This window comes from Prosopis cineraria, unplaced genomic scaffold (assembly GCF_029017545.1).
Source record: "Prosopis cineraria cultivar Desert tree isolate PC_DT_omini unplaced genomic scaffold, ASM2901754v1 PC9, whole genome shotgun sequence".
In the NCBI taxonomy this organism is placed as follows: Eukaryota; Viridiplantae; Streptophyta; class Magnoliopsida; order Fabales; family Fabaceae; genus Prosopis; species Prosopis cineraria.
The window spans coordinates 32,172,177-32,198,713 of NW_026555340.1; the positions used below are offsets into that span (position 1 = coordinate 32,172,177).

The 26,537-nt window shown below is 36.9% G+C and overlaps 4 protein-coding genes across 9 annotated transcripts; 2 read left to right on the top strand and 2 right to left on the bottom strand.

Annotated features, from left to right (window-relative positions):
• The first annotated feature begins 2,553 nt into the window (after positions 1-2,553).
• Positions 2,554-6,042, top strand: LOC129320742 (xyloglucan 6-xylosyltransferase 2-like). Of its 3 annotated transcripts, none has more exons than XM_054966319.1 (2): positions 2,554-4,137; positions 5,845-6,042. In XM_054966319.1, the coding sequence occupies exon 1, from the start codon at positions 2,739-2,741 to the stop codon at positions 4,098-4,100; it is 1,362 nt and encodes a 453-aa protein (XP_054822294.1). In that variant the 5' UTR covers positions 2,554-2,738; the 3' UTR covers positions 4,101-4,137; positions 5,845-6,042. The 3 variants fall into 3 exon arrangements, with proteins under 3 accessions (XP_054822294.1, XP_054822296.1, XP_054822295.1); XM_054966321.1 differs by lacking the exon at positions 5,845-6,042 and adding an exon at positions 4,761-5,188; XM_054966320.1 differs by lacking the exon at positions 5,845-6,042 and adding an exon at positions 4,849-5,188.
• Positions 6,043-7,692: 1,650 nt separating this feature from the next.
• Positions 7,693-9,327, bottom strand: LOC129320865 (uncharacterized). Its single transcript, XM_054966520.1, has 5 exons — positions 9,018-9,327; positions 8,804-8,910; positions 8,530-8,677; positions 8,243-8,437; positions 7,693-8,138 (listed from the first exon to the last, which is right to left on the bottom strand). Exons 1-5 carry the CDS (start codon positions 9,225-9,227, stop codon positions 7,908-7,910), a joined length of 891 nt encoding a protein of 296 aa, XP_054822495.1. The 5' UTR covers positions 9,228-9,327; the 3' UTR covers positions 7,693-7,907.
• Positions 9,328-10,998: 1,671 nt separating this feature from the next.
• Positions 10,999-17,463, top strand: LOC129320603 (uncharacterized). Its single transcript, XM_054966131.1, has 12 exons — positions 10,999-11,470; positions 12,094-12,277; positions 12,455-12,523; positions 12,614-12,712; positions 13,162-13,241; positions 13,330-14,089; positions 14,239-14,933; positions 15,592-15,676; positions 15,764-15,815; positions 15,905-15,954; positions 16,489-16,536; positions 16,970-17,463. The coding sequence occupies exons 1-12, from the start codon at positions 11,214-11,216 to the stop codon at positions 17,144-17,146; spliced, it is 2,556 nt and encodes an 851-aa protein (XP_054822106.1). The 5' UTR covers positions 10,999-11,213; the 3' UTR covers positions 17,147-17,463.
• Positions 17,464-19,635: 2,172 nt separating this feature from the next.
• LOC129320530 (kinesin-like protein KIN-13A) lies at positions 19,636-26,326 on the bottom strand. 4 transcript variants are annotated; one of them, XM_054966033.1, is made up of 14 exons: positions 26,053-26,326; positions 25,856-25,923; positions 25,478-25,742; positions 25,103-25,324; positions 24,531-24,722; positions 23,913-24,017; positions 23,683-23,760; positions 23,399-23,480; positions 22,690-22,852; positions 21,889-22,218; positions 21,388-21,606; positions 20,689-21,280; positions 20,528-20,593; positions 19,636-20,086 (listed from the first exon to the last, which is right to left on the bottom strand). In XM_054966033.1, the coding sequence occupies exons 3-14, from the start codon at positions 25,685-25,687 to the stop codon at positions 19,904-19,906; spliced, it is 2,442 nt and encodes an 813-aa protein (XP_054822008.1). In that variant the 5' UTR covers positions 25,688-25,742; positions 25,856-25,923; positions 26,053-26,326; the 3' UTR covers positions 19,636-19,903. The 4 variants fall into 4 exon arrangements, with proteins under 4 accessions (XP_054822008.1, XP_054822010.1, XP_054822006.1 ...); XM_054966035.1 differs by having other exon boundaries at positions 25,832-25,923; XM_054966031.1 differs by having other exon boundaries at positions 26,014-26,326.
• Positions 26,327-26,537: the final 211 nt, after the last annotated feature.

Consider the following 26,537-nt stretch of genomic DNA (forward strand, 5'->3'; position numbering starts at 1 on the left):
ATAGCCAATATCACTTATCATTTTGTATCTTGTTTGATACACGATGAAAGGACTTATCCTGTGGTTTGATATATTTCATTGCAAGTTTCGAGTAAGCCATTAAAACTTCATGGAAATGTCTATGAATAGTCTATCTTGAATGTTGAAATCTTTTTTATACCATCTTGTTTCCCAACCCATGTCCAATTATATTTAAAAATATTACAGCCATTTCTTATACTCTCATTTGCCTAGTATCCTTCAGTCCATGCCATGTCAACTCACTGCATAATTGATGAAACACGTGTGGTTCCATTCTAAATACTTCATAGCAATGGACTGGGTGTCCTTTTAATATTTCATTCACCCACGAATGACCTATTTATTCACTATTTCTTCATGGTTCTTCATACAAATGTTTTGCTGCATACAATCCAATGAAAGCACTAACTTTTTGGGCTCTCTTTAACCTTTTGTTAGATGACTCGTCCATACATCTTGCTACTTGTAGCCAAACACATAAATAACATGTGCACTTTATTTTAATTATAAATATATCTGAATAATTTACCCATGCAAATATTAATAACTTTTCCACAATATTATAATACTTCAATAGCATATATAAAAAACACAGAAGTAGTTCAAAGGGCTGCATAAGTTAAATTTAACAATATAATACAAACGTGTCAGATACTCTTTAAGTAAGATAACAAGTTTTAAAACCCTCATAATCAACCATTCTCATAATACTGATATCTCAACCATTCCAATACACTTTCTTTATCATCCTTCGTGATCAAAAACATCACCCTGGCCTCTCGAGACACGAAGAGTGACATGTATTGTGAAACCTACTATCTGTCAATTGCAACTTCTTCCCATTATTTGACTATAGACATAACTTCAAGAATTGATGTTTCCTTGGCCTATTGAGATCCTTCCTTTATTGTTTGGGCTATCACACTCATTGCATCTGCCACTTGACTTATATTGGGTAACTTGTTTTTTTTTCTATTGTTATTGCTTTCACCCCTCTTCCTCTTACCACTACCTCCACTTAAGATTCTTTAAGAAGCATTCAAAACTACTCTATTGAATTCACTACTTACTTCAGTAATTTTTAAAATCTCATAACTATCTCCTGAACCTTCTTTCAAATCAATGCCCTCATTTACCATACTTGGGTGATATACATCTTCATCCTCACCTTCATTCCTATTGTAAACATTAGTCAAAACTCCACTTGAAGGTGTCCATGCTCTAGGTCCATTGGTGGTGGTACCTTGGAATTCTCAGTTAATTAATTGGCAAAATGTAATTCTTTATTTTTTATTGCTTCGTATAATGGATTTTCTTGCACATAAATTACTCATAATATTACAGGATACATAAATAAACAGAATAAATATATAGCCCCACATAATAGCATCACACTAATATCTTCTTCTTCCACCAATCATTTGAAGCATCCACCATATTGTTTGCGTAATCCCGTCCTAATCCTGTCTCATTTGAAACCAAGTTATCCCAAAGCACCCACTCTTTTCTCATATTATCCCACTTGTTTTTGACTTGTTTGCCATACTTCTTTCCAATCCTCTCATTGAAGCTATAAATAATATTTAGCCATCCTACTTTGGTGAAACTACCACAATTTCTTTGTGATTTTCGAGCCTATTCTAAACATATGTCAATAAATATTTTAATATTTTTCCGGTCCCATGAAGCTTTAGACTCATCGTTATTCATCTTATGCTATATAAAAATTAATTGTATGAGAATATAAAAATCAATTGTAGCTTTATATTTGAACTTCAATATATTGATGACCAAGCAGCAGTACAACTCAAAAACCTAAGGGCCAAAGAAATATTGGGGGAGAATCACTTGATTCTCCAGAAACTGAAAACAAAAAGTGAAAGCGAGAAAAAATTCTTGCTTAATAATAATTCCACGTTACTCGGGTAAAGCTCGGATCTGGAGCTAGCCTTGGGTACAAGCTGTTGACTTCAAAACAAAAAGTGAAAGCGAGAAAAAATTCTTGCTTAATAATAATTCCACGTTACTCGGGAAATGCTCGGATCTGGAGCTAGCCTTGGGTACAAGCTGTTGACTTCAAAACAAAATCGAGAGATAGAGATAATTAAAAATCGCTTGAATTTAGATAAATATAAAAATCACAACCATCAAATAGATAAAATAATCCTAAACCAGTGTTACTCTACTGTTTGTGGTCCACATGATTGATTGGCTTTTTTTTTAAATTCTATTTACCGTGGATAAAGATCATATTTTAAATTGCAACATACAAATAATTATAATTATACTTTCTTGAGGGTGGAAAAAAGGACAGTACTAAATTTTACCAACCAAAGGCAAGTAAAAGATAATAAAAAACGCCAAAGAAGGGATGTGTAACAACAGTATATATATTACACACACTGTCAGGAACATTCCGTGCTCATTTCCTTTGGGCTTGATCTGAATCCGTGGGCCATTGCGCATTTGAGCTCCACCGACTATCCCTCTGTGGGAATAAATAAACCATAATTTTCACCATATTTACGATCTTGATCACCCCATCCCGCGTCCACCTGAGTGACCTGACCACCTTCATTTCATTGCATTTCAATTTCATTTGGACCCAAGACCCTGCCAAATAATCGCAATCCCTTCTCCCCCTATTTTTTCCTCCTCGTTGAGCTGGAACAAGAGGGTTTGTGTCGGCGGTTCATCTCGGCCGAGTCGACTCAATAATGCTGGAACGGTGTCTTGGACATCGCCGACTCCGTCAGATCCAGAGGGCGTGCCGCCACGGCACCGTCACCTTCCTCTGCCTCTTCCTCACCGTCGTCGTTCTGCGTGGCACCATTGGCGCCGGCAAGTTTGGCACCCCCGAGCAAGACTTCAACGAGATCCGTGACCACTTGTACTCGCGTGGCCGGCGCGTTGAGCCGCATCGCGTCCTCGAAGAAGCTCAACCCGACAACTCCGCCTCTTCGCAATCCAACAACTACGCGACCTTCGATATATCGAAGATTCTGGTCGACGAGGGAGGCGATGACGAGAAGCGTGATCCAAATACACCTTACAGTCTCGGCCCCAAGATTTCAGATTGGGACGAACAGCGTGCCGAGTGGTTGAGAAACAACCCAGATTACCCGAATTTTATCGGACCTAATAAGCCCAGGGTGCTTCTTGTTACTGGGTCTTCACCCAAGCCGTGCGAGAATCCGGTGGGGGATCATTACCTGTTGAAGTCAATTAAGAACAAGATTGATTACTGTAGGCTACATGGGATTGAAATTTTCTACAATATGGCTCTTCTCGATGCTGAAATGGCTGGATTCTGGGCCAAGCTCCCATTGATTCGGAAATTGTTGCTGTCTCATCCGGAGATTGAGTTTCTATGGTGGATGGACAGTGACGCAATGTTCACTGATATGGCGTTCGAGGTACCGTGGGAACGCTACAAGGATCACAATTTTGTGATGCACGGCTGGAATGAAATGGTGTACGATGAGAAGAATTGGATCGGTCTGAACACTGGGAGTTTCCTCCTGAGGAATTGTCAATGGTCGTTGGACATTCTTGATACCTGGGCGCCCATGGGTCCTAAAGGGAAAATCAGAGACGAAGCTGGGAAAATCCTCACCAGGGAGCTGAAAAATCGGCCTGTATTTGAAGCTGATGACCAATCTGCTATGGTTTATATATTAGCGAAGCAGAGGGACAAATGGGGTGACAAGGTTTACCTTGAGAATGCTTATTATTTGCACGGATATTGGGGTATTTTGGTTGATCGGTATGAAGAAATGATTGAAAATTACCATCCAGGTCTTGGTGATCATCGGTGGCCTCTTGTGACTCACTTTGTGGGTTGCAAGCCCTGTGGAAAATTTGGGGATTACCCCGTTGAGAGGTGCTTGAGACAGATGGACCGAGCCTACAATTTTGGAGACAACCAGATTTTGCAAATGTATGGCTTCACCCACAAATCACTTGGTAGTCGCAGAGTAAAGAGAGTGAGAAATGAGACCAGCAACCCACTCGATGTGAAGGATGAGCTTGGATTGCTGCATCCATCTTTCAAAGCTATCAAGTTGGCCACTTCTTGACGGTTTCCAGAGAGATGGTGATAAGCGTCATGAACAAGTATTGCTTCCCACCATCTGTCTGCTGCTATACTCTGTTTAATTTAGTACAATTCAATGTGTAATGTGTTGCTATTGATCACTTACGATAGTGTTGAAAATTGTATTTTCTATTTATTTATTTTCACCGATCATTGTTTTAGTATTTTGAGTGATATTGATTTTTGAAAAAAAAAAAAAATCTTCATCTGTGTCTATCCTGTATTCAATAGCCATCTTTATGCCGTCGGGTAGTCTGCTGTATAATTGGAAGGAATAATTGCACCATGGCCACTTTTATATCTGTAAGTTCCTTTATTTGTTGATTGCCGTTTGTATTTTGCTCATTCTTTATAGAAGTGTGATGAAGACCCCAACAGTGTGAGTTATTCTGGTTCAAAACTATGCCCTTGTGAGGTTGCTCCATGTTTGAACGATTGGGCTCTTTTCCCTCGAGTAATGATGTTTGAACCATTAGGCAACGCCATGTGTGTATATATGGAGACGATACAGACACGTGGAAACTGGGTTGGAGAGTGTCGTATTTATCTAGATTTTATTGATCCTGGAATCCAGCCAGTGCTGTTATATATAGTCTGGGAAAATCATGTAGTGATATTGACCAGATTTAAATTTGCCGGGCAGAATTACGTTTAAGTAAATGGGATTAGAGAAGCTTGTGAAGGGAGGCATTGAATCTGAATCTGTGTCCACTTTCGTTACCTTTTGGCAGATAGTGCACGCAAAGGGATGGTATCATGCAATCTTCAGAAGTTCAGATAAGTCAGTATAATAGTTGCGCCAGTGTAAACTGAAAGAACACGGAGCAACATGTATCGCTAATCGAATAGCTGGCCTACAACTTCATTATCTGGTTTAGTCGTTTGTTGCACAAATTAAATGGAACACCATTTGTAGTTAGTATTCTTCTGGGTTGAGCCGTGGACAGAGCATGCTTTGGGTAATACCTGAACATAACCACATGGCGAGGCTGTCTGATAGTTTTCATTTGTCAATTCAAATCCACTTGAGCTGCTGTTATGCCGCAGCAACTCACATGGGCATTTCCTCTCCATGTCTACTAATAAAGATATTAAATTTGACCGGGGCATTTATAATGTACATTTTTTGTCTTAACAACTATAAAGAATGCTTGCTACTACGAAGAGTAAATCCGGTCTATCTCGTCTCAGATTTTCGAAGGCCAGTCCTAGTCTTTATTCTCCCCCACGTAGCCTTTACACACAGTTCTGTTGTAATTAGGACGAGAATCTTGTGAGCATGACAAGAAAACGTGCTAGGGCAAATAAGAATTACTCTAATTGTATTTCTGAAAAATAAAGACGATAGTTTAGTTACAACAAAACAACCCATGTATAGTGCTTTTCCTTTTTCCTTTATTTTTTGGGTATCTAACTAGAGCGCTTTATCAATTTCATCAAAAAAATCCTTTATTTTGTTTTACTGCAAAAACTGAACTTTTTATCTAACAATTTTTTTAAAAAAAAACAATATGCTTGTTTTTATCTTCTTTCCCTCAACTTATGAGTGGGAAAATAACTTAGGATAGTCTTCAAAAATTGGCACTGGGGTTTTGTCCTTGTGTGAAATGTACATTGAACAATTTTATGAACTAAAATTTCAATGAAAGATCAAAGTATCTTTTTTTTTTCCTGCTTAGGAAATCAAACTGCTTTGGTTACTTATTTCCGTTGATTTGCTAATGCAGATAAGTGCCCCTGCGCACGCGCGGAGGGAGCGAGGAGCCTCAAAACTTAAGTTTATGGATACTTCAAATTGTATGTGACATTGTTGAACTCACAAAGATATAAGAAGGACTGAACCTTTACTGGAATGTTAAGTCCACCAAAGACAAAGTAAATGTCTACTTAAATTCTATGGAGGTTCTATCTGTCATTGATTGTAACCCCTCTTATAATCACCCTCTCTTAGCTATTATAAAAAATATAAGGAATCTCACCATACGAGACCGGGATATCACTTTTAATCATGTTCATAGAAAAGGTAATAGATGTGCTAATCTTCTAGCCCATAGGATTCTTAGAAAATATTTTGATATTATCTTATTTGACAGACCGCCTACTGATTGGAAGAGCCTTATGGCTTTTGACTTGACGTGATCTTAGTCTTTTTACATAATTTTTACCATGGCCTTGTATTAAAAAAAAAAATTGTGTGTGACACATAAGTCCTTGCCACTGCTAAATTGGGCATGGAAAGCGAACGCTTAAAAATAAGGGAAAACAAATTAGTAAAAAATAAAAAGATATTATATCTTAATTCAAAAACTAATCATCAAATTTATGAGTTATTTCACTTTATTATATATTAGTTATTAATCAAAATTATATCTAATGTAGAACTTTTTATATTGACTCAAACGTAATAGGGAATAGCTTCCCAAAAAGAAGCAAGAGCAATAAAAATACATTACAACTTAAACTAAAAATCTCAAGGCTCATGAATCTTATTACTTTATTTGACTTCCTACTCAAATCAGGTTCAATGGGCAATTTAGTAACATAAACAAATTTCATTTTAACAATAAAGTTCTTATGCAGAATTTGAAATTTTAAGACACAAATTATGGGTCATCGAGTCAGTTACATTTTGGTACTCAAACATGTATATGACATGGGCTTTTTTAAGTTTGAGTGAAACATGACACTTGTTAGGATTAAGGAATGATTGTTCAAAAATAAAGGGATAGAATAAATGGACAAAGACTCGAGGAAAGACACATCTTAAAGAAACTCACCGCAACTTTAAAATTAGTCGTTGCAAGATTCGGGTTTGAGGTCCTGTACTTTCTTTGATGGCTCATGTATGCAGTAAAGTCTTTCATTCGAGCCTATTGGGCATCTTATGGGCCAATATATAGTTGTTTGGGCTGCCTTAACGTGTCCCATTTAATGACTTGGGTCATGGATGTCACGACTCTATTGGCATAGAATCTTTATTTTTTTTACACATAAGCTTTATTACGATGTGATTCGGGTGTGTTCGTGTCCTCTGCAAGATAGCTAGAGCCAACTAGGTTTTCGTTAAATAGGCATGATAGTCTTCAATTGCATAAAAGTAGTGTAGAGAACTAGCCAGAATTGTGCCTGCCATCGAATTCAGTGATGAGTGGAGAGATTCCTTTATCACTACATAAATGGAAGCTCAATCATAAAATTCAAATACAAGAAATTTAGCAACAACATAGTTATGGATGTTGAAACTTAAAACAAGCTTCCCGCGGTGTAGAGATGTGATAAATACAAGGATAAATTAGCTTATTGTCCAAAAATTTAGTATTGTGGCTAGTTTACATTAATGGACTAAAAATTTATTATTGATATACAAAAAATTTATTATTAAAATTTTAAAAATTTATAAGAGATTTATTATTAGCATACAACGACATATCATTAATAAATATAATTAACTGATTTTAATGTAAAATATAATAAATATTAATTTGTTTACTTGATTTAATTTTATAACATGAACCATATTTGTAAAAGTTCTTAAATTCAGTATGCCATTTAAAAGTGTGAAAAGATACCACATCTTAAAGACAATCACACCAATTTAAATTAAAAATAATTGTTTAGAAGGCTTGGGTTTGAGAGCCATAATTCGTCACTAAAATTATGATGAGTCAGGTCGCAATGCTGCGAATTTCCTAGCCCATTTATAGCGGGTAAAGAAATTCTCAACCCGAATTAAAAGTGCCTTTAGGCCAGCAACTACAAGTAAAGTAGATACAGCACTATCCTGTATCCTCTAAGGATTAACTGTTTTGAACACTGATAGAGCGTGAATGGCTGGCAATTTTGATTGGCAGAAGTTCTGCCACGCCTCCAGCTTCTGATCCTCGTCTTTTGTAAGTGCCCCGTACATAGAAGTTGCTATTCTTCTTGCAGCTTCTCTCGCCTCGGGCAGTCTATCATTCAGCAAATCAGCCGCCACTTTAATCATCTCTGCTAACCCAAACTCCTTCATTTCTTCGAGCCCCTGATGTCATGTCGTTTACTTTGAACATTATTCACTGCACTGTGTAATAATAACCCCAGAAGATAACGACGAGCATAGTTTGTTCAATTGTGCAGCAATCTTACCATCTTGGAGACGCTGTTGGAGAGTGATACGGCGGCCTTAGCCCTGACTCGGAGGTTGCCATGGTTGACATATGCCCGCAGTTTCTCAAGCAGAGGAAAAGGGGCTATTGAAGCCACCATTGAGGTAAGAGCCTTATCTGCTTCTTCACACACAAACCGTTTGTCCTGAGATGCTTTTAGCAGCAGCTGCAGCAGCTGTTAAGAGTCAACTCTTCAGTTAATCCCATTTCATCCATTAACAACATCAACCAACGAAAGTAAGATAATGATAGGAAAGTGAATCACACCAGGCTATCAAATGCATCAGAGGTGGAGGGATCCAACAATTTATCACCGAAGGATTTGAAAATATCAGAAGCGGCCATGATAGAGGTTTTGCATAGAGCACTTCGAGGATTTTTCATTGTCTTCGCCACCACCGATGCAAGTTTCCCCCTGTTTTTACAATTTCACATCATATATTTCAAGAAACCCAAGTATATATACCACCCACGCTAAAATGGACAACGTGCGCAACAAAAAATTGTGAACAAGTTACCCATATCTGAACAGTTTACTTACAATTCCGGGAGCAGAAGAGATGAGTGGTACAATGCGAAGCGCCTGACATCGTTCAAAGCCTCGCAGACATTGAGCCAATTTTTCGAATCCAAATCTTCGATTAAACCCTAGATTTTCAAAGAATTCGAGAGTCAGTGCTATTGATCACAGAATTAGCGGCAATATAAAAAAACGATGTGGTTTTTTTCTGTGGCCACTCAAATCTAGAACTTACTTGAATCCTTGCTTCAGGGTCGAATATAGGTTTAAGATCCTTTGAGGAGATATAATCAATGGCAGCATCCCCGGATGGCTGGATCGGAGTCTGATTTTCGTCATTCAGAGGACGTTCAGATTGTTTGGTGGCCGGCTGAACAACTTTCGATTGCTTCCTAGGCCCCTTTGTTGTCGTCGGAAGAGCGTTATCAATTGGTCTGAGTGGCATGGTAATAGACGAAGAAGACTGAAGTAGAAATACCAACAGAGTAAAAGCAGTGGTGGCACAGTATAAAACTCGGGGGGCTGGGTTGAGTCTGATGAGGAATCAAATAGCATTCGCCTTCGACGTATAAAGCTCACTTCAAAATTTGAAAATGGGAAAGAGACGTTGATGCTTTTGCGTAACGGTAACATTTCAAAAGCTGGAACTGGAACCCGGAAGGATGAGATGCGCTTGGATTTTCTGAGGGAATAATAGATAAATCTCTTTGAAATTGAAATAATAATTTGATTTTACAGAATGTCATAATCTTTTTTAAATTTGAAGAGACCTGATGTCATTGAAGTTTTTATGAAATAAAAAAAAATTCTTAATGTAAAAAAAGTATAACAAATTTTTTTTTTAAAATTTATAAATCTAATTCAACTTTTTTTTCATTTTTTTTAATTAGTAAAGTGTGATAAAGTTTTTTTTTGTTTACAACTTTAAATTGATTATATAATTCACATTTTTGATTTAATAAATGATTAAAGTAATTTAAGTATTAATAACTTTCTGTCACTATTTTTTTCAATTAACAAAGTGTAACAAAAAATTTTTATTTATAACTTTAATTTTAAAATTTATAAATCTAATTCAATAATTGATTGAAGTGGTTTAAATATTTATAGCCTTTTTTTATAACTTTTTTTCACTTTTTTATATTAAGAAGTATTTTTTTTATTTTCATCAAAAACTTTAATAACAATCGTGTTCTTTTAAACTCAAAATGTATTATTACATTTTATAGGATGGAATTATCATTTATTTATTTTAAAATAATTTATTTATCATTCTTCCATTTTTTTTCATCTCTCGTCCTGGCAGGCCGGGCTACCATTGAGCTCTATCCTTTTTCAGCCGAAATTGTCCGCATGGGTTTTGATAATTGAATATTAGAAATATAAGACTATTTTCTTCAAAAATGCATGGTTTAATTGTTGTATTGAAATTATAAAAATACATGATTTACTACTTGTTAGTTTCTACAGAATTGGCCGATTAAATAAAACAAATCAAAATAATTGTATGTTTTTCATGCTCAAGCACTCAATAGATACACTAATTTTTTTAATCGATAAAGTTGTATATTTTTAAAAATTGTTATAGTAATTAATTAAATGTATTTTGCTTTCAAGTGGCTGATATTAAATTAATTTTCCTTTATAATTGCATAGAATACTGATGCTAATTGCTATGGGCTACTATGGTAATGAAATAATTAACATTTCGTCTTTGGTGGTTAATCACTTTTCTCGTTTTCCAGTTGCCGGCAATATTAGTTTTTTGGGTGCGAATAAATTTTAATCGAGAAGGTCTCTGTAATTTTACTCCAAGCTCAACAAATTTTCAAATTAAAAACAATAGAAGTGTTTGGAAAATTGGTATGTTACTATAAATTATAAAATGATGAAAATGTTAAGATGTCTTCAAAAGACAAATAAGGTCTATTTTTTCCTGACCGTGAACTAAGGTCTAGTTTGATATCAAAAGGTAGAATATTGAAAAGTTAACTAACTATTTGCAAGAATAAAATTGTGAACATAATATAATTAAAAGAATCATATATTTACAATATTTTAGTAATAACAAGCTAGAAAATCCCTGGTAAAGAAAAGGCTAGAAAATTTACAGGCCAATGTTTCTCGGAAGAATGACAATTGAAGACCCTGAAAATTAATGTAAAATAATGAATGTCAGGCCCATGTTTCTTTTCTTCCAGAGATCCACGAATCACGGCTGAACGCACCGTTTCAGTGTCGATGGTTTTGGGGCTTCAGTGGTGCACTTTGTTGGTGACGAACAACAAACGGAAGCAAAGTGTGCGTGTGAGGATGTGTTTTTCTTTTCTTACTTGAACCCAGAAGTAGGAAGACGTTGATCATGATGATGTCTTTGATCTGTTGCATTCTCTGACACTCTGGCTCAGGAATTCCCTCCCCCATTCATTTCATGAGCATGGACCCTCAATTCCCTAAACCCCGATCCTATGCACCACCGATAGAGATGACGATTCCCTCCTCCCAGCTTTCCGACAACGATCGGAGCAGCTCCGAACTACGAGCTCTTGATTGCAACCTCACTTCGCTCTGCGATCATATCCAAATGGAAGGCTTCAATTCCTGCTCATTCTCCGACGTCGTGCTCCATGCGATGGGTTCCACTTATCACCTCCATCGCCTTATCCTTTCTCGGAGCTCTTACTTCAGGTAACAATAATGTAAATTACCACTGAAATTTCCGTTTTTTTAACGACCTCTTCTCAATTTCCTTCATTTGAGGTGTTCTCCCCCCCCCCCTCTCGTTATTTTTAATTTAACTTTCTATGCTTATTGAGTCAACTCCTTTTACTTGTTTATATTTGCCAATGATCACTGTTACTGAATTGGTTAATGCTATAACTATTTTTGTTCTATCTGCATCACCATAGCACTGTGATACTTGCACTGATAATGATGAGTAAACTGTTATGACATGATGGGCCATGATACTGATAAGTTGATCATAACTATTGCAAAATGGCAAAAATTTTCGAAAATCCAGAGGATAAGGCGGTTATAGAATCTATAAATAGCACTGAAATAGCACCATGAAGCGTGAATTTTTTTTAACCCTTTGCATATGTTTGCCTTGAATGAATTTTAAGATGGGTATGAGAATATTTGAATGTTGCTTCTCTTCTGGCATATGAACATATTTCTATGCCTAATCTCTTTGCTCCATTATCTTTATGCATTTAATGATGAATTCACACACAATATAATAACTAAATTGAATTCCCTTATTTGTTGGCCTGAAAACATCAGTGGTTATTGTCTAATGTGTCTGTCAGAAATATGCTTCATGGCCCATGGAAAGAAGCCAGTGCTCCTATTTTGACCCTGCATGTTGATGATAAGAATGTTAATAATGAGGCAATGACAATGGCTTTGGCATATCTCTACGGGCACCACCCTAAGCTTAGTGACAGTAATGCATTTCGCGTTCTTGCTGCTGCATCCTTTCTTGACCTCCAGGTATCATGTTTACATTATGACTTTAAGGGTCATAGTTTATCTTCAAAATTTAAAATATTTTAAGTCATGCCAGACTTCTCTTTTATTTACATGCTCTCTACTGTTGGTTCTTGTTTAGTTACATTCTTACAGTTGTTAAGAGTTTCTTTTGACAGACAAATCTATAAATCCATGCAGGACTTATGTGCAATATGTACAGACTTCATTATATCTGAGCTGTGGACTTCAAATTTCTTGGCTTATCAGGTTCAAGATGCTTGTATACCACTTTATGAAATGCTTGTATACCGTAGAAGTTTGTTGGTTAATAATTGTTGGCATATGATCGTGGACTAGGTATTTGCTGAAAACCAAGATTATGGCATTCATGGGGAGCGTGTTAGAAATGCTTGTTGGGGCTACCTCTGTCAAAGTGGTGGCATGGAGTTGAACGAGGTAATGAGGAACATAGGTTCACGAAGTTGCACCTGGTGGATTGGGGTAGTTGTTATATATTGATCGGATATGAAGATTAAGTTAGCTTAAACATCATTGGGAAGGAGCAGTGCTTATCTCTTAAGCTTGCTGTTGCTAATTGATAACATGAGGTCTCTTTGAAGTCAATTTTTAATTAATTTTTTATGGTTTCTTTTCTTGTAGCCCATTAAATATTGGTTAAGAAATTTTTTTCCAACACTTATTTTTTCTTAATACCATAACTCAATTTTTATTCATGTCCTCTGAGTGATCTAACTCTTAAACTTAGGATATTGTTGTTGAATATTACCATTGTCATTTACTTTCTTTCTTTCTTTTTTTTAAAGAGGAAAGGAAATTGGAGGGGATGGGTAATATTTCCTTAATTGTGTGGGCAATTCAGGTTCTTGCGTTATTGCTTGTTCCAGGTGCTTCCAAAACTTTCTTCTCAAACACTACATGCATTACTGACCTCTGATGAACTGTGGATACCGAGTGAAGAGAAGCGGTAAGTAGTTTCTGAGCCTCTAGTTGGATTTTGTGGTTAGCAGGTTGAATTTATGATTCATCTAACACTTGTTTTGTTCATGTAAAAGGTTTGAATTGGCATTACACACATTCGTGGCAAAAAATGCCCACTGGAAAGCTGAGCATCCTGAGCAAGGAAGTTCTGGTTCTGAGTCAGCTACTAATACTCATTCTGATTCTGATAATATTAAAGGAAAAATTGGAGCTGATAGCAGCACAAGTAATAGGCTGGGAACTGATCTAGGGCGTCTGAATATTAAAAGTGATGTAAAGGACGCCATTGCTCATAATCTGCAAGTTGAACTTGTGGACAGTGTGGCATGCTTCAACAATGAGGATTCTGATTCTAATCAACTGGCACAAGCAACATCATTTGCTGGTTCATCAAATTTGGAACCTAGATATGCTTGCAACATGGAAGGGCCTTCGTCAATCAGTAATTTTTTGTCAGAAAAAGATGGGATTAGAGCATCATGTTCTTACATTGAGATGCCTCTTGGTGCTGGAGCAACTGGGGTGGCTATTGAAGGGCCATCTGAGGAAGGGTCAAATTCTTTCTGCAATGGCCTCTCATCCAGTGATTGGGAAAGATACAGTGTGCCTCTTTTTCCATGGGGTGGCCGGGTAGTTGGTGGAAGACGACTTAAAGCTCACTCCAAAGGGAAGTATGGAGTTCATGGGGATGAACATGAAGCATTTGTAAATATATTTGAAGGGGGTTCTCTTTTATATTGCAATATGTCTTTTGAGGCGCTTCTGAATGTCAGAAAGCAACTTGAAGAATTAGGTTTCCCTTGCAAAGCTGTAAATGATGGCCTTTGGCTGCAGGTTTGTCAGAATTTTTTTATTATTAACTTAGTATTGCACTTAACACTTAAAACTTATATCAAGTTACCATTTCGAGCATAGAAATTGTTGCTATAAAAATTGCTTGTGACTCTCTCTCTGTTTTTTTCCTCCTGTTTCCTTTCAAACAGATGCTTCTTAGTCAGAGGGTGCAAGAAATTGCTGCTGATACATGCAAAGCTTGTTGCCTTGTGAGTGCAGCATGCACTTGCCGGCAGCCATTTGCATTTTCTCAGGGAGTTAGCACTCCTAGTTACTACATGCAAGAACATAACCAGAATAACAATTCTGGGAGCTTGGGGAACATATATGTTGCTGAGTCTTCCCAAAGTGAAGGAAGTGGCGTATTTAGACCTGTAAGAGTGCATGTTAGAGGTGCTATTGATGGGCTTGCAGGTATTGGTCGGGGAACTACATTTGTGCCAACATCTGCTTCACCACCTACACGTTTTGTCTTTTCTCGTGTGCCATTTGGTGTTGGCAACAGAAACTACCCACAATCCGCAGCTAATGATGATTCAGAGACACAAGCTGACCACAATGGAGACATGTCTGGAGATGGGTTGACAGCTTTGGTTGGGCTAAGCCAGGGAGGGAGTAGTGGAACCAATGCACATGGAGAGATGACACAAAGGGGATACGAGACTGGTATGCGAAGCAGAATCTCTGGAACTGCTGCTGGAGGCCCAAGTACTGGTGGTATTCCCATGCAAATGTTAGAGGCACCGGAACATGCCATGGGAATAGAATGGGAGAACGCTAGTAGTTCTTCTATTTCATTGGATTTGAAAACACCTTTAAGCCATTTCCCCCCTTTTCGTTTTGGGTGAGTTATGTTCTTTGCTACTATTGAACCGGAAAAGAAAGTAGCTTATATGTTGAAATCTGTTTTGTAGGCTAGTTTGATACCTAGTTCTAGTACTTTCCTGGATGTCAGGTATACTTAGGTCTAGTTCTCCTCCTGGGTCATGCTTTGCAATATTATTATCTATGATATTCACCTTTTTTTCCCTCTTTCGCTTAAAAGGGTGTCTTTCTCCTGACATTTTCTTGCTCAGAGCCTCTCTGTTGATGCGGTTAGTAGTGTGGGATTCATCAAACTTTTGTGGGACCATCATTCCCATCTTCCATTCCCTCTTTCACTCCCTCGTGTATCCTGCTATGTGCAGTGGCTGCATGGGCTGAGGAGTCCCATCAGCCATCATTGGCCTTCTTAGTCTGATATCTGATGTCTCCTTCAAATAGGATCTGATTTTATTGAAGTTTTTGGTCATCCAAGGGGGATTTTATGGGCCTTTTGCTATTTGTTATTTTATTTTGTTTTCAGTTGCAATTATTTCATCAAATGATAAATTCATATATTCTTGTTTCAGCTGTTTTTGTTCACTATGTTTTGATTTGTCTGCTCCTTTTCTTTTTTTAATTCTTTTATATGAGTTGCATAAATTTCTCAAATTCCGGTAAATTCCTTGCTGATTTTACAGAGTACAATTTGAGGATGTGCACAGGCTTGGTGATGGTCAGGTGAAGCATTCTCCGGAAGTGTTCTATGCTGGTTCTTTGTGGAAGGTACTGGAACTTCAATCAATTGTCATTCATGCAAGCCTGAGTTCGCAAAGTCCCGGTAAAATAAAATTTATTGGATTGAATTTTCAGGTCAGTGTACAGGCTTTTAATGATGAAGACCCCCAGGGACGGAGAACTCTCGGTAATGTTGTGAGGATTCAAATTAATGTTCATATGGAAATCGAGAAAATCTGCTGTCTATTAGGGAACTAATTATCAAAGTCGTTACAGGGCTGTTTCTTCACCGTCGGAAAGCAGAAATTGCTGATTTACATAGAAAGGTGAGCAAGACCTTCTGTATTTAACTAACTAGATCCCCACAAACCCCCCTCCCCAAAAAAAAAAAAAAAAGAAGGGCGATGCATGAGGACAATTGACAATTGTTTTCTGAGATATATTGAGTGAGCATGAAATGAGTGATATCTCACGAGTATAAAATCTGGAACTCTAGTAAATTTTAACAAAAAATAATATGTTCCCGTGCATTTACATAACTCAGTACCTGTTCTCACATATCTGCATCAGTCTATGAAGTTTTGGTAGACAGGAAATATAATAAACGGTTAGTTGCATCATGTTTATCTTTTAAATACATGAAATGCTTTATTTTATAAGTGAATGGGTGTTTAGCAGTCACTTGCCTTATTTCTAGGAGGATGCAATTTGCCTCTTATGGTGTGATGGCTAGCGAAACGAACTTGATGATTGATTTTCAGACCTTGGCTGAACTTTTTTAGCCGAAACCCAAAATGGTGATTTTAATTTTAACAAACTCAACCTAGTTTCATGGTTGATTTTTTAAATATGATTTTTAGGTGCACATGTACGTGGATTCTCGAGAAAAGGTGACTGCTCGCTATCAGGTAATATTTGGAGCTGGCTTTTAATATGCTTTTCTCTAATATCTCTTGTAATGTCTTAAGTTACAATGTTTTTTTTCTTTTTTTTCTTTGCATTATTGACTTTTATATAAAATAAGAGATATTTGGATATTTTGAAATCCCAAAATGGTAAAGATTTGTATTTTTTTATGATTTTTCAAAAATAAAGCTGTGTAATTATGATATTTTTCTTTACAAAATCGTCAAAAATACAAATCTTTATTATTTTTGAATTTTAAGATATCGAGATGCCTCTTATTTAATGTAGAAATCAATGATTCAAACAAAAAAAAAAAATGAAATTGAGAAGTTGGGAGCTAATAATTGCAGCGAATTTATTGCTCTATCAATTGTAGTGTATTGAGGATCGTAGATCTGAATAATAATTCTGGGCTTGCTTTGCGTTGATATTCAGTTGATTTGCCCATCAAAAAGGGAAGTGATGGTGTTCGGAAGCTTTAAACAGACAGGCACTCTTCTACCTAAAGCTCCTAAAGGATGGGGTTGGCGAACTGCTCTGCTGTTTGACGAGCTCGCCGATCTTCTCCAAAATGGGGCCCTTCGAATAATTGCTGTCGTGCAGCTCGTTTAAATTAAGGGAGCGGAGTTTCCTGCCTCGTATTAAACCATCAATGCTTTTTTGTGATTCTGTGAGCGTCAAATAGCTAAATTCTCTTACCTTTCCAGAAAAATAGTTTTCACTTCTTTGTCGAAAATCATATAGGAGGAGAGGAACCAGAATCAAGTAGCGCATGCATCTTTATGAATACTTTGCCAAGACGCATGAACACCACACAGCACTTGCGGAAATATAAGTTGTATAAATGTCGCCTGATGTGTTGATAATAAATGTAGTCGTTATCTCGAGTGTTTGTTGTAGCTTATAAATGACGAGATGTCATTACATCATGTTCAGTTGTCTAGTCTCCGTCAACTTCCCTAGTTGTAACTACGATTTGCATGAGCTAGAAATATTGCAGGTGGTGTGTGGCCAATAAATTATATTTGTTCAAACAAAGGTTTCATTTTCCTTCTAGAGGCTCCGCTTCTGGGGCGGCATCGGCTTGGTCCTGTGTTGAGCCCAAAAAAAAAAAAAAACACCACAATTGATCATGTATCATGATGAGCGGTAATTCTGGATCATACGGCCTGCGGTTGTTCCAAATTACGTTCTCTTTTTTAATTTTTATGGTGATCACTGGAAATTGGAAGCTTGCCCCCTTCCACTTGCGTTAAGAGTTTAAACAGAATCAAGTTAGTCGGCGATCGGTGACATGGCAGTATCAAGTCTTCCGTACAACTTTTTTGACTGGGACGCGAAGGAGTGATTTAAGTGGGAAAGGGAGTGGCAAACAGGTGGCCAGCCGTCTCTCTCAACTGGAGGAGGTGATTTTCAAGTTGTTTATTGTTGTATTTGAATATATAAAAATTTATTCTTTTCGTTTAAAAATATAAGATATTTTTAATTGAATTTTATTCATTAATTATTTACTTTTTAACTAACTCAATCTTTTTATATTTATCCTTACTAAACACTCTACAATAAATATAAAGTCATTCATCAATAAGGTCATTTTTAAAAAAAAGATAATGATTACACCTCAAAAGATTTAAAATATCTTACATTTTTAAACATTTAACTCTTCAAAAAATGCGTTACAGTTTTAAAAGGAGAGAGTAATTTTTAAACAAATTCTTCATTTAAATATATAAAAATATATGGGTTTGAATTATTCAATTCAAAATTCATGTTATATTTTTTTGTAATTTAAAATTTCTTTTAAACTTGAGTTATTTGATTTTTTAATTATTCTAATTCTCTCATTTATTTTTTACGTTTTTACTGTCACTTTTTTTTATTATTCTCTTCCTTCATACCTCGTTCTCACTTCTTATCAATTAAAAAATAAAGATAAATTTATTTTTTTTAATATTTCATTTTTACTTCTAATTTCATCTCGTTTCTTTTTTACTTTTAAAATTTCTAACAATTATATTGCGACCTAAGCAGATGTGGATGAAGAACAAGTGAATGAAAACATAACAATAAGTGAAAATCTATTGTTCTTTTATATTTAATTTGTTACACCAAGTCTGCTGAGCTCCTTCCCCTGTTTCTTTGTCCTTTTTCATGCATTCATTTTGGGCAAAAATCATATGATGTTCTGAACACTGTTCTTCCTTTTCCTTGTCGATCCTTATTTTCGACTCTTCTTCCTTGTTCGAATCCCATCACACAGAATCCACCTCCTATGAAACCTAGTTGATTCATGGTTTTTTCATTTAGTACGCAAATCCGAAATACCTCCTCCTCCTCCTCCGCCTCCTCCTCTACCATCCATTTGCCAATCGCCGTCCATGGCTTCGACATTCTTTCCTACTAAGACCCTGTAGCAAAGGCTAGGAATCTGAGGCCGAGGATGATACTAAATGGGCAAATGACAAAGAAGAACCTGAGCGAAGACTTGGAATCCAAGAGCTTTGATGGACTAGAAAATTTGACGTCTCTTCTCCTGAGTGAGACGCTTCACTTATCTGCTTCATTGTTACCAAAACCAAACCCTGAGAGAAACTCCATAATTTCGTGACCCAAAAAACCATCGAAGCAACATATATAACAAATAGACGTTCATGAATCAAGCCTGAATTTGATCTTTTTTTTTTTTGGGCAACCAAGTGGACATTTAAGAACGAAAAAGAGGAGAGATGAAACATATCACTTGCTTTGGCTGTTGACAAAGATGAATTATTGAGGGAGGTCACGAATCTTGAAGAGAGCGGGGATGATGGAGTGTTTCTAGTGACCGAAGTCTTGAACGTTTTCGGCACTAGGAGGAAGAGTGGAGTGAGAAGGGAGAGGAAGAAAGGTAGAAGGGACAGATAGATAGAAGCTTCAAGTGTAGATCATGTGTCAACTTTGTTGGTCAAATGAAACTTTTAATAGTCAACGTCTTTTAAAGTTAATGAGATGAAAAATCACCTTTTTTGAAAGTACTGAAACAAAATTACTCCAAACAAAAATTTAGAATACTAAGTGTTCGAAAAAAAATTCCAAGATATTTTTGTTAAAGAGGAAGGAAGGAACGGAAACAAGTGGATTTTATATTTCTATACTTCATTTCTTATGCCGCCCTACTAACATCATGAGGGAGGGCATTCATACATTGCTTCAACTTGGCAACTGCACGAGGACCAGCACCATCACTAACGACAAATTTACATGTAAGGAAATTTAACTTGAACATCCGGCAAATGAATTGTTTATTATAAACAAAAATAGCTAACAAACATGTGAAAAATTACATTTGATAACATACAGCTGGAAGTTGAATAACAGAAATTGAGGCTCTTAGCGAGGTACTCTTTTTCTACTTAGTATCTCCTGTTCCTTTAGTCGATGTTGGAATCTCGCAAGACGAGCTTGAAGACTAACCAGACTAGCTGCTTTGCGAGAGAGCACGAAGCTCAATTGGGCTACGTAGTTGTCAATAAGGCTTCCTGGTTGGTCTACTTCTGCCAAGAGTTTCATTTCCTAATAAACCAGAAGGAATAATTAGATGGGCAACAACAGAAAATAATAGCCAGTAACAACATGCCAAAGTACCCAAGTAATATTTAAGGATATGCAGGGCATTAATAATAGGCGGGCATTTCTAGCATGAGAATCCAAGGGAAAAAGCACAGAGCAGCATTCATTAAGAACCCTGCAGCATTTCAAAAGAAAAAAAAGTTCTCCACTGGCTTGGTGTGCCTGTTTAAAGCTATATATATAGACATGCATGCATAACCTCCGAAAACTGTTGGCAATGGCTTAAAAGCAGAGGAAGTGTACGGAATTAACTCCTCTATCTTATGATGATCCCACATTAAATCCTGAACTTATCCGAACTTACTTTGAAACTAAAATCTAGACATAACCTAACAAGCAATTACAGACAGACTCGTTTAGCTATAAGAAAAAACAATCACTTACTTCACGAACAATCTCCATCGTGTCCTCTATTTCTTTCCGATGAGCAGCAATCAATGCCTCTTCCTCCTGCAAAATTAAGTTAAAGTTTTAACAAAAAGCGAGAATAAGTTTTACATTCAAGCGAACATTGGCAAAGAAAGAGTAATTTCACTTAGTTGAACCTCAAGTATTGCATTGATATTCCCATCAGGAGATAAATCCATTTCAGATTGCCTAGATCCAACAGTATTTGTGCTATAATTCCCAGTGCTCTGCTGCTTGGAGTTTGTCGTCAGTAGATCAGACCCATTAGCATCCCTTTTCAGCCACTTTATAGATCTTTCTGACTTCTCCTCTTTAGAAGGTTTCCTACGAGGAGGAGATACTTTCTGAACTTTCTCATCTATATCAATTGAGTTTTGGGAATAAGAGTTCATCTTCTGATTGTTGATGATATCATTAATAGAATTCTTTGCTTCAGACCTTTCCCTCTCCAAAGCCACGCCTTTGTCCTCTGGCCCATTGAACATATACATTGATGGAAGATTTGAAGGCTGTTTGTCAACTTCAGCAGCAGAGCTGTGTAAAGAAACTTCCTTATCCACCAATCTTCTACCTATTTCCATTGTTTTCACCTCTTGACGCTGATCATTGACATCCTCTGTACTGGTACTCGCTGGAACTGAAATTGATGAAACCTCCTTATAAGATTGTGGTACAGGATTTGAGGCCTGATCCTTCTTGGGATTTCCACTTTTTGACAGACTTTTAACCCTGCTCATATTATAATGACCAATCAGTTAAAAAGTACAGACAAGAACAGTGTAGGAAAGTGCCCTATCATTAAGTTTTTACAGTCAATACTATGGGGAAGCTCATACCGATCTGCATATCTTAAGGTATTAAGCGTGTGTTCACAAGATCCAGCATTCGGAGATACACAAGAGATCATAACAGTCTTGGAATTCCCAACAAAAGAGTCACGAAGTACTTCTGTAAGTTTGCTTCCACGAAATGGAATATGAATTTGGTCATTATCTAGGGCACGAATGCACTCCTTCAGAGCCAAAAGGCTCTTGTTGATTTCTGCCCCTTCAATCCTGTAGAGATGCATAATGTCACGACATGAAGTGATTCGCTACTATAGAAAACAAGTGAAAACAGACAGGAAGTTATGCCTATCCATCTTCACACCAATTTTAAGAAAATACAAATTAAATTACTAATTCGGATACAGACAAAGCCATCACACTAACACATGTTAATTTTTTCTTCTGTTTTGACATTTGCAAATGAATTCCAGATGGCAACACTGCTACCAGTTGATTTTTCAAATAAGGGAAAAATTAATAGGATATTTTTATTTAATGTAGACAAAGTACCGTGTCTGACGATCATTGTCAGTGGTGTCAGCACCTCTTTCACTTCCAGCAAGATCAATAAAAGAAATTTTCCCCACAACCTTCCCAACTTTTGCCTCATTTCCATCATTGCTCCGTTTACCCTCTTTCACCTCACTGTGCTTCTTCACAGCCAATTGTAAGATAGCATGTGACCTGGAGGACTCTTCATTAGCACCAGTGGATCCAGTACTTCTGGCAGCATTCCCTTTCTCAATGAATTCTTTGACAATTTGTACATCAGAAACTTCAAATTCTTGCAGCCCTACAATGCAAACTTGTTGTCGTCCGTCTTCTCTCATGCAAAGTTTCCTATTCAAAGGAAACAAACAATCATGCAATGATTTGTTAACAGTTTGTAGTCAAAAGTGTGCACAACTTACAGGTCAATACACTGTGAAAGAAAAAGACAAATGCGTATGCATTTTGGTTGACAAAAATGGATGATTCATGAACATGCAAATACAACAAGAAATAGAAAAATGCATGCTTAATGTAGAATGATGTTCCTAGACATCAAAATGATTAAAGTGACTTGGGTAAATAATTTGACACCTTAATTCAAACATTAAAAACCTCAATCTAATTAATTTCCTGATCACAAAATTGAAGCAGTCATATACATATAAGATCTTAAAGGCAACCTGAATGCTTAAATACAAACTGTAATATGGACAATCGTTAAAATTATCTATCAATTTAACCAAGTACACCAAGTTTGTTAATGTGAACAATCAAATCACAATAAAAGATTCCAGATAACACAGCATAAGAAATACTCACTTTCTGTCACTAAGAAGATCAAAGAGTTTTCCACCATATATCTCAAAGTAGCTAAGCCACAATTTAAATCTCTGATTTTGGTAAACAGGCTGATGCAACAGTCTAACAAGGTCTTCTGCAGCTCGGAGTGGTAAAGGTTGCATTGTGTAGGTTTTACCACTTCCTGAAAGAGAACATTAAGCATTACATACACAAATGAAACTCTGAGAAACAAAGAATATCTATTGAAAATGAATGATAAACATATATAGTTCCAACCACTACAAGTTCTTCCTTTAATACAAGTGCACACTAATTGGTTTGAAAGGCAGATTGATACTTCACACCTTGCATGACATACGTAACTGCATCTACCATCAAACACTTTACCTACTGAGTCTAGGCAAATGCTATGCATAGCCTTCTAACAGGTTGTCATTTATCAAAATATAAAATGTTAAACAAATTGGTCCACATAAAACATGCTTGCTAGGAACACGATTGAACGAGGCTCAATGCAAATGCTCAGTTACTGAACACATCTAGGAGCCAGTAACAACTGCTTGGATACATAACATGCCAACAGGACATAACAAGAATTAGGGGGGATAAACCATGCATGGAATGACAATACTGCAAAGTTACAATGATTTCAATGCAAAATCAGATACCAATGGCAATTATAACGGAGTGTATTCAATATATGAAGAGGAATAAGGAGATTCTTCACCTGTCTGACCGTAAGCAAAACATGTAGCTTTGGTGCGCTGAAAAATTGTAGGAATAATTGGCTCCACTGTTTCCCGATACACCTGTTATGGTGCAAAGCATGCAAAATAACTGTGGTTCAATCTAACTGACCAAAACCAAGAAGACAAGGAGAAGGCGAGAAGCGATGGATTTTACAAACATTAAATGCCAGCAACAATATACCAAGACAAATGATGATCAAGAAGCAAATATGATCATATTATAATCACAGTAAAACTAAATATTTGGTTGCAGATTCCTTACCTCATCATTTGTAACATGCTCATCAAGAACAGCATCAAAACAAAACTCATGCTTTTCTACATAAGCTGTCAAATCAACCTTACAGGATAGAGAAACAATCAAATCTTTGAACAGCAGATGGAATTAAGAATATCACAAAAAGCTTATTATTATTTTGTTGTGACAAGCAATTATTAAATTCTTAACCGCATAGTTTTGATGGTTTGCCTCAGAAAAGCGCAAAATCAAACCTTTAGTTTGGGCTCATGGACTGTCAAATATGCTTTGTCATACACAGTTACAATATCATCCTCCTTCTTAGCAAGCTCCTTCTTGTTTAAAGGTCTTTTGCGGACCTAAAACAAACATTAAAAACAAATATTTCAAAACATAAAGAAGAAGAATAATTATTATAATTAACATCAAAATTATAAATGTTTCAGTATACAAAAATAAAATTAACAACGTTTCATATTTCAAATGCTCGTGAATTAAAAATTGAATTTAAGTTTGTGACTGGAATGATTAATCAAATTCCATTTTGCCCATCAATTTCTTAACAAAAAGCTTGAAATTTTAGCAAAATACTATCCATGGAGAATAATGGTGACACTACTAGCAGCAATAGTTGCTTTCGTTGCTGTCGTAGAAATATATCAACTGAGCCCTCACTATTGCCTAACAACCATAATGAGCTTCACAATCAACTATTAAATTTATGAGAACAAATTAAACTACATAGAAAAAGAAAATACTCCTATGCCCGCATCATGTCTCAAACAAGTCAACTTTTTTACTTAAGAAAAGTTAACTAAAGCCAGACTTTAGTAATTAAGTAACATAGATGATGCCATCCAATGACAACATACCACAACTCTAATCTTGGCGACATTATTTTCCCTTGTATTACTGTCTTTTTCATTCATTGGTAATGAAACTGATGCATCTACATCTGCTTCTCCTCTTTCTTGCTTGCTGTTAACTGGATTGAAACCGTCTTCAAATACTCTAGCACCTCCAGGCATGAAGGGTGATGGTTCGAAATGTTCTGAAATAACATGCTGACAAGAGAAGAAATCAGAAACAATACAAAATATGCAAGTGCAGACACATACATTACTTGCGTGAGAAGAAATAATAATAAATTCATAAATGGATGGGCACAATGAACATTGTTGGAATGTAATAATAAAACCATCCACGGGCTTCTACTTTCCCTAGCATGATAGTAGTGCCTTGCCGGATACGCTTGGGTGTTTCTCATTCCTACCATTTTCAATCACAAATAAAAAAGTTTGGAAAAAAATCCCCACCTTCTCCTACAAGATTTAACTTTTTGTACCAAGTGGTAGAAGATTGATCCTGATACCCCAAAGTTCTTAACATCGTATCAGGCTTCAGCACAAAGATAAACAGCTCTGTGCCAAAATATGAACCATACCTCAGACAAAAGTTCTGTATCATCCATTGCATGAAGATCCAAGAGCCCAGCTCCAAAATCCCCCCTGAACTCAGGAGAAAAAAACCCATCTGATGCAGCTACTCCGCCAAAGGTTTGGGCAGAGGGTGTATACGGCTCTGAACCAGATTCCCCATTAAAATTGAGGTTTCTCATCAACTTAAAGAGCCTCTGCTTTTCTTCAGCCGACTGTGCCCCATAACCCTGCAACAATATCATTAGCTTAAAAAATTGAAAGAGGGGGTAAACGAGTATTATCTTCTTTGCAAAAAAAAAAAAAATCTACAGAAAAAGCAACATTTTACTAGTTAGTTACAAATGAGAATGTAAAGAAATTCTTTTCCCCAGAATGAGTACCTGCATTAGAAGGTTGGGGAGGAGGCGATGATCGATACCAGTAGAAGCCAGTGGAGAGGCCAGATGCTGCAAACCGGCGGACTGCAACCACCGAGCCATGACCGCATCACCGGCATCACCGGCAGGCCCTGCATTGTGCAAAGGCCCACTGCCAGAGTGGTCATACAGAGCAGTCGCCGCAGCATTGCTCTGCTGCATCTGACCACCCATGTGGCGCTGGGAACGTCGTTGGGGCGCCAATTTTCAAGATCTGTTTAGGCACAACCTTCGCCAGAAAAAAATATTGACAACACAAATCATAAAAAAGGAAGGGTAAAGTAGACATCCAACGAAGTCCGAAGGAAATTATCGGACCTGAAAGAAATTAGAAATACTCAGAAGTGAAGGGGAAAATCCAATTCAATGAAGAACATGAAAGTGATTGCTCAAAACAGAATCCACCAAATCTGCGATTCAACCGTATCGAGTTTCAGAATTTAACCGAAAACTCCAGAAAGGTAAAAAGGAAAATGTCAAACTTAATCATTTATGCGGACATTAAATAACGGCCGCGATGAAAACGAAGAGCGCAATACGAATGGGATCGGGATCGGTGCTTCGAGATTAGTCGAGGTTGGGTTGCGATCAGATCTGAAAGTAGATGAAAAAGTGAAGCCCCCGATCAATTAAGATAGCCGAACGCTCTCCAAATTTCGCTTTGAGTGCATCCGAGTGCAGAAGAAATGGGGTTCGCGATGAGGGTAGAGATTACACGAGAGGAGGCCTTCAAATCAATAATATACTTTGAGAAAATGTGAGAATCTGTCGTGGAAAAATCATTTTAAATAATATTTTTCAAAATTATTAAACGGCTACGACGGACTTCGAGCCTTTTCCGAAAGACTAATATGCCCTCGCCGTTTCTGCTAATTCTCAGTTGCGTCTATTCAGAGAGGCCTCGACGGCAGAACCGCGCCCCCACCGGCTTACGGTTTTTGATTTTGGTCCCCAGGCATTTGATCATTTATTTAATTATTTAATATTTAATTAGTATCAACATTAATTGGCTGGATATTATGTA

Bases quoted from the DNA above. Each gene is read 5' to 3' on its own strand.
- LOC129320742 (XM_054966319.1), top strand. From the start codon at position 2,739: ATGCTGGAACGGTGTCTTGGACATCGCCGACTCCGTCAGATCCAGAGG.
- LOC129320865 (XM_054966520.1), bottom strand. From the start codon at position 9,227: ATGCCACTCAGACCAATTGATAACGCTCTTCCGACGACAACAAAGGGG. The intron at 8,911-9,017 runs GTAAGTTCTAGA...TTGAAAATCTAG, and splicing joins ACCCTGAAGCAAGGATTCAA to GGTTTAATCGAAGATTTGGA. The intron at 8,438-8,529 runs GTGTGATTCACT...GACTCTTAACAG, and splicing joins CTGATGCATTTGATAGCCTG to CTGCTGCAGCTGCTGCTAAA.
- LOC129320603 (XM_054966131.1), top strand. From the start codon at position 11,214: ATGAGCATGGACCCTCAATTCCCTAAACCCCGATCCTATGCACCACCG. The intron at 15,677-15,763 runs GTACTGGAACTT...TTGAATTTTCAG, and splicing joins ATGCTGGTTCTTTGTGGAAG to GTCAGTGTACAGGCTTTTAA. The intron at 15,816-15,904 runs GTAATGTTGTGA...AAGTCGTTACAG, and splicing joins CCAGGGACGGAGAACTCTCG to GGCTGTTTCTTCACCGTCGG.
- LOC129320530 (XM_054966033.1), bottom strand. From the start codon at position 25,687: ATGGGTGGTCAGATGCAGCAGAGCAATGCTGCGGCGACTGCTCTGTAT. The intron at 24,723-25,102 runs GTATGGTTCATA...TTCTCTTGTCAG, and splicing joins ATACAGAACTTTTGTCTGAG to CATGTTATTTCAGAACATTT. The intron at 20,594-20,688 runs GTTCAACTAAGT...TTAATTTTGCAG, and splicing joins ATATCAATGCAATACTTGAG to GAGGAAGAGGCATTGATTGC.